Genomic DNA, 12,009 nt, shown 5'->3' on the forward strand with positions numbered 1-12,009 from the left:
TGTGTAATGGAAGTATTTTAGTGAATTTTAGTTTCTGCCTTTGTTGACAGTGGCATTTCAAGCAGAATTTTAATTGAAATATTTGTTTCATACTTAATGGTGGAATGCAGTTTCTCCATGTGGTTCCATAACTCCACTTCAATGGAAGAACTCTTTTTAAAGTGAAATATTAAAAATTTTTGACTGAACAATAATGACAAATACTCCTCCATGTGCTTTCTTCGGGAGATCCTTGTAGCTAAATCCTCTGTACACCAGAAATTTATACACAATTGCACATGTGTAAGAACAACTCCAGATAATTGAGCTTAAAAGTATTAAAAATAAAGTTTTATCTTTACTACAATAAATAACTTTGGGTTATTAAAAGATTACCTGATGAAGTCAGTCATTGTCGACTCTTTGTGACAGAAAATATTGTCAATTGAAAATGATCATGCCTTCATTGTCAGAAAGACATAACTGATTGCAAGTATTTGTCATTTTCATTATCTATATTGTCCACCTTCTTATGGTAAAGCAAGTAGGTTTAGTTACCAGGGTCTCAGGTTCAGTAGAAACATCAAATGAGGGGAAGCATATTACAGGGGGAAAAGGGCAGGACTAGGTTGACTAGGACCAGCCCCCAGTAATTTTACATTATTTTCGGGGGTTAAGAAAGAGAGTAAGATAATTTGTTGAGGAACTGTGAAACTCAGCAATATTAAATTTCTAAGCTTTGAAATAACATAGCTAGCAATATTCAATATCTCACTTTCTGGTAAAGCAAAAAATTAGTTCTTGTATATGGAAGTAGAAGAGGGTTAATTTCCATTTCTAAGTAGCCAAAACATCTCTTTATATATAGAGTATATATTACCATATATGTTATGTATAAGATTTGCTTTATACAAAAATTTATTAAGGCTTATGTATGAATGTTGTGCATTCTGAAAATTCAAGAACAATTTTGAAGGGAGAATTGGAAAAAAAATCATATTTCATGTCAAGCAAACAGATTAAATAGATAATAATAGTTAAAAGACGGATTCATTATTGTCATGGATGAATGTCAAATGCATTTATCAAATGGCTATGCATATAATGAGTCACAGCTTCCACATATATATATTTGTTATAGACATGTGTAGCTCCTTAAGTGTACCTATTAATTGCAAACACTGGAGTACAGTCTGTTCTCATTTTACATTGCTTTTCTATATGCATATCAGAAAGAGATAACCTTTTAAAGATAAGATTATATCTGAGAAACTGAGGTAACAAATTATTTAACTCTTCGAGAGACAGATGATACTTGTCTTTTAGAAACTGAAGAGAGGATTGAACAGACAGTAGAAATCTGAAAATATCTCCATGAATGAAAGTACAAAAGATTGATAATTTTTGTCCCTTTCAGATACCCACATCCTTATTTTAATTAACTTGCTCATATAAATACAGCAAGATTGTTGTATTTTTTTAAATAACTCTTTACTGAATATGTCAACAAGATAATATATAGTGTATAGTGAGGTTTTGAAGTTAACAATGCGTGCAACATGGCAGATTGCAGAAAACAGATAACGCAGACTTCAAACCATCTATTTTTCCATGTTAAAGATAGAAAGTATACCAAACACAGAACAGAATCAAGTGTGCATATCTCAGTTAAAATCAATTTTATGAAAGATCATCTTCAGATATTTGGGACCAACTCATGATAACAATTTTTTTAGTAGCTTATCTGTTTCTGAAAGGATCAGAATTCAGCTCTCATGAGGCACATTTCCACAGAGCCCCAGTGTAATAAAAGGCTGCCAAATCTCTTCTGTGCTAGTTTTCCATATGGGCTACTAGCCAGTGTCCTTTTTAAGAGCAAAATATTCTCTACTGTACAAAAGTTTAATGCCAAATGCTTCAATATTGCCTGTAGTATCATCTGGAATACAAAGTGCCCTGTTCAATAGAGTTCAGGGAAGGAGTGATCATCAGCTTCCTAGGATTATCTCTGTGTTTAGAAGAGAGCATCAGGCAGGATTTGATGAGGTTCAGAGCCAGTAACTTTTGGTTTTGGCACTCACTTCTGTTTTGTTTTTCCACTGAGCTGTAAAGATAAGTCATGTGTAAAACCATTATTCTCATGTTCTAAAGAAAAACTTTAATCTCCATGTTAAATTTAAGGTGAGGAAGTACTATAAATGTAGAATTCAATGGGAATTAACCACTTTACTGTCAAAAGCTGAGACTGAACTTTCACTTCAATGTCATTAGTAAAGTGCCTTATGTAGACCCTTAAAACAATAATATCAATATGCATAAAGTTTTTTTGTTTGCAAAATTGAAATCAATAAATTTTTCAGACTCAGAAAATTTCTCTCATGAAAAAAGAAAATGATTGAGAGAAAAAAATATACTTTAGTAGCAAATAGCATATGTCATTTCATTTGTCTGTTTTACATGACATTCACTGACATTCACTGTAGTCCTTTATTGGCTTACAGGGAAAACTGCTAATATCTTTTCAGTTCAAAGTAGATTATTCCCTAAATATTCTTATAAAGAAATTCAGTAATAATGTTCCAATAAGAACCTGTTAACACAAAGTCCATGCATTAATCAGGTGTTTGTTTCTGCCAGCAAGCCACATGCAAGGAACACTTGTTAAAGTGACAGAATCCATGAAAGTAAGGACCTGTTTGTAAATAAATACATCTTCAGAAGGAAAGCAAGCACTGGGAACAGCAGTGTCGTGATAGTTCTTTAATGCAATTTCGCTTAAACTCTTGTTTTATTCTATTCACCAATCTTTCTGCACATCTATGGTAACTATTAGCTGTATACAATGGAAGATGGGTGTGATTTTGTCTGAAAACAAATAATTTCTCCCTAGATCCAATGAACTTGATCAAATCAGGACTTAAAAGCGAACATTTTGGGTGAGTTGTATATACACATATTTGGCATTTCTGCTCTATAGCCTTTACTTATTATATGTGGTCAGATATTTGTCCTATGTGAAGATCACCCAGTTTTTACAAAGCCCAAGGAAAAAGCTACTAATCTTAAACTTTACACTGTCAAAAGATCATTGTCCATTTTTAACACCGACTTTTTCTTAATACTTTACCTAGTGAAATTTGCTCATTATGTATTTATCTAGGTGGGACCTGAAATGAAATCTCAGATGTTTGTGTGACTGACACTTTGAGAAGTCCCAAATTCTGTTGTAGGTTGAAATACATTAACTGTTTTGGAGCTAAGGAACAATTAGAATTTGGAGAAACATTCTTCAAATGAAACATATTCAGTTGACTACACCTCTGAATTTTTTAGGTAATATTCCCAGCTCTATCCACAAATTTTTGTATGAGGGACTTGCTGTGTTTTTTTTCAGAAGAGTCTTTATAGTAAAGAAACTTTTGACAGTATCCCATAAAAATAGATATATTTTTCTTCATACTGAAAACAAACATAAACTATGCCATCTTTAATATCATTTTGGTTTTTAGGAAAGCGAGTAATAGCCTACATATTATATATATATATATATATATATATATATATATATATATATATATGTATATGTATATTTCACCATTCAAGATCAAAATGAACAGTTTGTGAATGCCTTCTGTTTTGACCCTATTAGATAAGCAATCAGATTTGTTGTCATCAGGTTGGGCTTGTGGATCACTCACCTGTAGTACAGGCCAAACTCCCTGAATAAGTCAATTGCTACAAATAAGGTGCCTGTGGTATACTGAGGTCTAGAACAGAAGATTCCTCCTGCATCAGTCATTGAAGTAAAAAATACTAGTAAGCATGTAGTTTCAAAGGAGGCCTTTTGAAATTAAATGTACAACCAGCTATTTCATTGAAATTAAATACTATGTCCACACCCAATGGGAATCTCTGGCTCTGCTTAACTTCAAGAAAACTCCAGCATGCAATAGAAGCATGCAGAAGCACAACTATTTGCTGATTGTCTTTTGAGCTGTGACACCTACAATATGTTAAGCAAAACAAAACAAACAAAAAAAAGCAACAAAACCCCATCAAAACTAAAAGCCAAAGCCCAAAAGTATTGATCTCGTCATCATCTTCAGTAAATAGATCACAGAAAAAAAACCTCACTTTGGCATAGACATTTCTACCTAGAATTATGCCATTTGAAATCATATGATAAACTTTTAATCAGCAAAATTTTAGTGACTTAACTATTCTAGTAGTCAAACAGGTTGCTTAGAATACCTGCTATAGCTGAAGAAAATAGCACATATGTAGGATATAGAGCGGAATTTAAAAACGTGATTTTAAAAGATGTTGGTGGGAAGATGTGGTTCCTTATAAAATGGTTGTACTTTGCCATCAATCATAACTGGGTTCATTTTGTCATTGCAGAAAATGAGTGTTATCATGTGATCTGAATTGAAGGAATACATGCTTATAGACTGCTGACTTTCAAGAATGGGCTGAGTGAAATGAGCAAAAGAAAGGACTAAAACACTCTCTTGCAGCATAAGGAGCTTCATAAAGTGAAAAGTCTAAGCATTCCACCATGAAAGTGCTTCGGCCTTTACTTCACATGCGGCAACTTCCTGTCTATCCCTAAGTGGTCACTGTAAAATGTTCTCCCTTCAGTTCCCTACTACCTCAGGGAAGTTTCGTCTCTATTTTTTTTTCTGTTGGTTTTTTTTTTTTCCAATGTGATGTGAACTTTAGTTTGTCCCCAAGCTCAGGAGAAAATTAGCTACATTAAAAAGCAAACTGAAAAAAACCCAAAGAATTAGACTCCACCACTGAGCTGGCAAGAATGCCACCATTCTTGACAGTCATTGAGTTCAGGCTGGCTGAACCATTACGTAATTTTGAGAGCTGCATTATGGTTTTAATGCAAGCATGATGTTTTGTGTCGTGCATGTAAAGCTCAAGGACTGAGAAGGTATTGCAGCTAAAGATTCTGAGGGTATAAAAAAGCAAATTCTAAACCCACCTACTGCTTGTGAAGCAGAAATCATTATGGAAAACTTGAAAATGCTTTAGGTAAAAGAAGGGTAATTCAGGGGGACACAATGTACTTGTGTTCTCAAAATTTCTCAGTCAATCAAATGCTTAACTAATGTTAGTCTCTGTATGCTTTAATTGGGGAGGAAAAAAAGCAAAACAAACAAACAAAACCCACCAGAATCTGTACATGATGTTCACCACTGAAAATATTTCAGTTCATAATAGCCTGGAGATCTTTCCAGGACTAAATAGATTTTTATAATATGTTTCTTGTTTGTTTTCTCTTTTTTTCTTTTTTTTCCCTATTTCTCCATGCTGAACATAACTCAGACCCTTAAGTCAAACAAAGCTTGAACCATACAAACTAATAGTAAAACCTTTCCATTGTCATTATATGTTGCACCATGTTTTCAGCAATACACACTTTTAGATTTGAAATTGTACTTGAATACTGCGGAGCTGGGAGCACTCAGAATTTCCCTCATTCTGGTTTTACCAGAACACGCTGTGTCAACAAATGCTTCTCTATTAAAAAGAGGTGCAACTTAATGACAGCTCTCTGTCACATTCTGTTACATAACGTTCACCTCCCACTGAGAAGATAGAATGGTCAGAGAATGCCCAAAGCTTCTTAATTATAAGGAAAAGCAGGAACAGTTTCTAAGATAAAGTATCTAGTATTGGGGGACATTTTCAGAGCAACTTTTGCAAATAGAAATCAAGGTCACTTTGAGTTTGACACTGAGCTCCTTCTATGTTTCCTGTTCCAAGTAGATTGAGAGAAAACTGATCAAACAAGAAAGTAGCGTTTTTGGCAGCACTCAGAACTCCAGCTTTCAGTTGGAGGTGAGAAATGCAGAACTGACAAATCGGAATGGATGTATTTCCAATTGTTTGAAGCTCAACAGCAGTTGCTGGGTTCAAGTCACAAGGGTTGTACCCATTTTATCTGAATTGCTTTTGTCTGTTCCTAGTGACCCTGTTTTAATATGCACTTATTTTCCTGTATTCCAGGACACGTAGAAACTTAACATCCCTCAGACAGCTTCGACAGCAAAGTGGTTAATGTTTGAAGAATGAGTCATTCTTTCCTTTGCCATGACATTGGGTTCTTATTGTACAACCCTGTACAGTACTCAGCAATATTTTTTAAAGATTTAAAAAGCAAAGAGTTACAAAACCATTTGCAATTAACTTGAAATAGAAAAGATAGCACTTTTTTTAAATCCCATTATATAGTACACCGTATAAATTACAGAGTATTCAAATGCATAAATGCATCTGTTTAACATTTATCAAATGTAATTTTTTTCATTGTTGTTGGGGGGCTTATTTTTTCTAGAGTTTTTTCTCCTTGTCCTGGAAACCCCCATCTTCCCTCACTATCACGTATGACAGTGCTCCAGGTCTGAGACATTGCTGTTGCAGTATCGCATGTTGTTGGGGATGTGGCAGTCTGTGTAGTTAATGCCCCCGTTTGGGGTATAAATGGGCTGCAGTCTGAAATCTCCTTTAAGGAGCTGATCATTATTTAAGGAGACAATCTGGAAGCTGGTTTCCGTCATCTCCAGGATGGAGTTGTCCTTCTTGGTCCCTGCCTCACAGTAGTCATCTTTCCGACGGCCGCGGTTGTATTTCCACTTCTGGGAGGTGTAACGACCTTTTTTGTGCATATGCCAGCAAAAAATGCTGAGCAAGACCACAAGGACAAATATCACTGCACCCCCAATCAACCCTGCCAGCAGAAATGGGGAGCCTAGGTTCTGAGAAGTTGTCTGCTCATGGCTGGAAGGGATGTTGCTGCCATTCAAAAAGGAAGCCTTGGTTGTGGCTTCTGAACAGACAGTGTCTTCTCCAGTTTGGTAATTGTTATAAGTATCCAGTGGAACCAAACAAATCCGATAAGTGGATTTGGGCTCCAGATTTACCAAGCTTGATTGCTGCTTCTCGCCACTGATTATTCGTTCATGAACAATTCCTCCCACCAGACTATGGCCCATTTTAACCCATGTGAGTTTATATGCCATCACACTAAAAAGTGACATCCAGTTGACTTGGATGCAAGTGTCATTGACAAAATGGATGGAGAGCTGAATCCATTCAGACAAAGGAGGTGTCACCCTTTCTCTGTCCTCTCTGACAGGCACAGTGGGGAGTGTGGCTATGATGGGAGTGAGAGGATTATATTTATTACTTGAGGGGGGAAATGATGAGCTGGGAACTAATGTAGTTGGCATGGTTGTAGCTGGGACGGGGGTGATGATTAGTGGCAGACCAGGGGTGGTGGTGGGGCATGACAACATATTCATGTTGAGCTCCCTGACTGCCATACCTCGGACCTGCTCTGGTCCCTGGCACATAAAACCCCGTACATTGATGGAAGCAGGAATAAATTTGAGCCATTCAGTGACCCACTTAATGCTGCAGTCACATAACCAAGGATTATTCCTTACAGTGAGTTGTCTCAGATTATGGAGATTATCAAATACTCCCTTTGCCAACATCCGAAGTTGATTGTTGGAAATATCAAGACGTTCCAGTTTGTGGAGGTTTGAAAAGGCTGTAAGTGGTATATGGGTTATCTGGTTGTCCTGCAAATAAAGTCTTAGCAGATGTGTACCTGGAAGATCGGGAGGAGGGTAAGTCAGTGAATTCCGAACTATTGAGAATTCCTTGAGCTTGGAGAGGTGGCTAAAGGTGCCTTCAGCTATGCCTTTATTAGTAAGGAGATTGCCATCCACGATCAGGCGCTCCAGACTTGTAAGATTCTGGAAGGCCAGGTCTGAAATGACAGCAATTCGGTTTTCATCTACTCGAAGTTCTTGTAAGTCCAGCGGAAGGCCTACTGGCACACTGCTTAAGTGATTCTTGGACAAGAACAGAAGCTTGAGGCTGATGGCTTCCTGGAACGCCCCATCCTCAACGCCAACAGTGGAGATGGAGTTGTCATCCAGGTGCAGTTCTTCCAGCTTCAAAAGCTGAGCAAGAGCAGCACGTGAAATGGTCTGAATGTTGTTTTCCTGCAGGTGGAGAACCCTGACATTCTTGGGCAGGTTCATGGGGAATTCATCCAATTGGTTGCCATACAGGTAGACTGTGTGCACAGACTGGACATTGTGCAACTCTGCAGGAAATCCAGCATTATTAATTTGGTTATTATGGAGGTAGAGGACGGTTACACCCTCTGGTATCCCAAGAGGCACTGAGGTCAAGCTTCGCTCATTACAGTAGACAAAGTTTCGGTCACAGCGGCACACTTTTGGGCAGGCCAAAATTTTGGAGACCTGTATGTAGAGCCCCAGGGAAAAGATAAGCCATGATTTCATGAGAAGAGCCCAATCTGTGGGCCACATTTTAGTCCACGAACCCATTTCTAATTTAAAGAAATAAAGTACCAAATTGTTTAACAACTGATTACAATAATAAAGCACAGGTAACAAAATCTCAGGTCATTAAATTGGCTTCTATTTATGTCCAGTGTTCAGGCCAGAGTTAAAGTCCTGGAGGCTAAGCATAAAACAATCCTTTTCTAATTGGCCTACCTCCTACTTTTGAAAAGGAAAACACAGTCTTATTAGCCTGGGTTACAAAGTTTGTTGCCTTCCTCCATGTGTGCTGAAAGAATCAGTAGCCATGTCTTTGCAGATGAATAACAGGTTACTTTACAGCTACCAAAAGTCTCTGTGCCTGGAGGGATATTTCACTGAAGTCTGTTGGTGTCTGTCAGCTTTCTGAAGTCAGCAAAGTCCTCATATCAGCTATCTGCCAGTTCTGGCCTGCCTGTAAAAGGAAAGAGAAAAGAAAATCTGAATAGCATGGAAAGTTTAATAGGGAAGAACAAGCCCATCAGAAGACTATTCTAAGGCTGATGGATTTCTGGGGGAAAAAGGGACAAAAAAGCATTAATATTAAATATTATCTTAATATTACTGCTAAATAATCTTGAAATGGATTTAATGCAAAGTCGTTGCAATGACTGAAGGACTTGCAGTGACTTCACTGAAGGTCAGATCTATCACTTTCATTTGCATACTATACCTTCTCTTTGTCCTCTCACAGTCTGTTTAAAATTCTAAAACTAAAAACAGCCCAAAACCTAAACTATTTAACTGAAATTTTTTGCTCAGGTAATTATTTTTCTTTTTCAGAGCCACTGACTTCAATGACTGCTATTCCCTGATGCCTGACAGAGTAGAATCTGGGCTGTATTATTTAATCACACTCTATGTTTTTTTTCATTTCCTACCAGACTCTGGAATATTCTGCTTCTATTTCTGTAATACCATTTCATATATTGTCCGAATTAATGCACACTGCCAGATTATTGTACCTCACTTTAGTGAACTAGAGGCTTATGAGGAGAGTCTTTTATGATATGTATGGTAGTCCACAAATGTAAGATATCCTGCTGTAAGACATTTATTTGCTAAAACTATCGTCTTGTTATTGGTTCTGATGTGAACTGTGCTGTCAATAGATTTCAGAACTTGCTTTACACTAAATGAAACAGGCTCACATCTGCTACATTATTGTTTTAGGAGATCAGCTCAAACAATGGCAGTTTTTCAGAACGTTTCCTTTGAAACCATAAAGGTTAGATACGTCTTTTAATTTTGCTGCACAGTTATCTGTGAATGGCTACCTAAACAATTCAGTCTGTAAGCATGCTTTTTATGTTCCCAGCTACTATTTATTATTTGGATCTATAACCAAATATTCCCGCTCTCTAAAGCGTGCAATGAAAGGTACTGTGTTGTTTGATGTTTTCTTGTCTTATGCTGTTTCCAATGATTAAAAAAAAAAAAGCCCTGCATTATACATAGTTGGACCTAATGAAGGACATAAACCTTGGCAAGTACAAAGCATGTGCAGATCTTAGGGTTTTCAATTGCAGTGACATAAGCACAGTAATTTTCCAGGTTTTGTTTATTCAGATCGTAACTCATTGGCTGGGATTTCAAGAAAATACAATTTTAGTGAACAAAAGTATTCTGTTTCAAAATGGTGCTCACTTATCTATTTATGTATTTATTATTATTATTATATTTATATTTATTTTTATTTAAGCAATTTAAAACCATCCAGATCATTAAGAAAGAAATTTACTTTGGTTGTACACAGAACCTTGTTCTTCTGATACATCTGTGCAGTTTATAACATGTCCCAAATGCTACTTTTGGGAATCCCATGGACTGGCAGTATAGAAAGCATCCTTAGGAGTCAAACTCTTATAACCCTTCAACTTTGCACTTTCAGATTACTGTATTTATTTAGAGCATCATCAGGTATCAGCCACAAGGTTCAAACAGCTGGAGATAAAAAGTCAGACCCTGAAAAATCCTGTTAATCATTATGACTTCAAATTTTAAAGATATGTAATACTGTAATACAGTACAAATGCAAATGTAATACTGTAATACAGCCTATGCAGTGTATTGTCCTTTTATAGAAGCAGTTAGATTAAGTACCCCGCTATTCATGGTTTTCTCTCTCACAGGCATATTTCAGTCAAGAGTGATTTCTTTTCAATTATGGCAGATGACGTGATACTGTAGAGAAACTCTTAACAGGATTACATTCTAACATGAGCCTAAGTGTGACAGTTTATCCGCCTTTAATATGGCCTGGCTCCCATCTAGATCATAGTGCTCTGATCCATCATGACACTCTCCTTTTAAAATGAGAATGGATATGCAGAGCCTCCTCTGAGATGCTTGGGACCACACAGGGCAATAACAATTGTTCTGTCACTTTTCCATCATCATCAGAGAGAGACAGCCTGTACCTCCTAACAGAGCCAATACCCTGCACTAAGCTCGCTTCCGATTGTAAGTCCAGTTCCTGATTCGGTTTTATTTCACTCCTGGGTGTAATAGAAAGCCCAGCTGAGAACATGCAGCCACAGGCAGCTGCAGTTCCTGGTTTGCAGGGAATCTCCTAAGAAGGGACTGTCATATTAAAACTGATTTATGCATTCACCTCATTCTAGTACTCTGGCCAGTGCACCTCTCACCTAAGTAAATGTGGCACCCAAATTAAAGATTTCAGTAACAATTCAAACAAATTGAGTCAAGCACACAGCACCTCTCATTAGATACTCTAGGAAAAAGAGCTTTGATTGCATAGTCACTTAACTAGATTCTGGAGCTTCTCTCCTTTTCTTGTTACATGGATTTTACTATTAGAAATCTGTTAAAATTTTCCTAATGATTTCTTCCCTTGTAATGGTAAGAAAGGCAGTCCTTTTACTGGTGCAAATATCCTAAACTCTAGATATCAGTCCTTAATATACTGATACAATAAAAATCAGTACAGCTTATATGTACAACGGACTACTTTTGATTGTACTAAGCAAGAGCACGAGGGCATATCTAACTAGATATTTATGACTTCAGGGTTGACTGTGGTGTGGCAGAAGTAAAGAAGGAGGGAGCAAAGATAAAACTGAAGGTACTTAAATAACTTTTTTGGGAAAGGTTTTACTTCAGTAGTCTTTTACTACTGCTTAATACTAACTTGTAGTAGGGCTCATGGTGTATTTTTCAGCAAATCTCAGGGACCCTAATGCAAAAGTGAGTTCTGTCTCTGTGTTGGAAATCTCTGCCCCAAAGACATTAAAAAGATTGAAGAGTTGGAAACCTGCTTGATTAAAAAAAAGAAACTATGTGAAGGAAAACCATCATCTCTACATTCCAAAAGGCTGGAAAAGCATAAGCAGATTTTCCTTTAGCAAACTGCCAAAACTGAAGGCAGGTAGAGTCACTTAACTTCCCCCCCCCCCCCCCCATTCCTGTCATGCTGGCTTCCTAAAGCAAGTTCTCTGCTTTCAGTATGTCTGCAAGTAATGAACTGAGCGTCTCTGCAAATTTACTGGTTGTTTGCAGAAGTAGAAATTTGGAAGTGGAGGAATTAAGGGCAGTCCTTTGCTATTGTGATTGTAAATTTTGGCAGTTGACTCACAAGCTATAGATGTCAGTAACTTTCCTTATTTGAAGTCAGAAATAAACCAATCTAGGAAGAGAA

At 37.0% G+C, this 12,009-nt stretch overlaps 1 protein-coding gene across 8 annotated transcripts in view; it reads right to left on the reverse strand.

Annotated features, from left to right (window-relative positions):
- Positions 1–1,045: 1,045 nt before the first annotated feature.
- Positions 1,046–12,009, reverse strand: part of FLRT2 (fibronectin leucine rich transmembrane protein 2) — a 60,899-nt gene continuing 49,935 nt past the window's right edge. For 5 of the 8 annotated variants that reach the window (XM_039552062.1, XM_010393771.4, XM_039552061.1 and 2 more), the window contains one exon: positions 1,046–8,766. In XM_039552062.1, coding sequence (XP_039407996.1) covers positions 6,372–8,357 — 1,986 coding nt within the window. In that variant the 5' untranslated portion in view covers positions 8,358–8,766 and the 3' untranslated portion in view covers positions 1,046–6,371. The remainder of the gene's footprint in view (positions 8,767–12,009) is intronic. The other 3 variants (XM_019281307.3, XM_019281322.3, XM_019281312.3) reach the window with 1 other exon arrangement.

The sequence above is a fragment of the Corvus cornix genome, chromosome 5 (assembly GCF_000738735.6).
Source record: "Corvus cornix cornix isolate S_Up_H32 chromosome 5, ASM73873v5, whole genome shotgun sequence".
Lineage (NCBI taxonomy): Eukaryota > Metazoa > Chordata > Aves > Passeriformes > Corvidae > Corvus > Corvus cornix.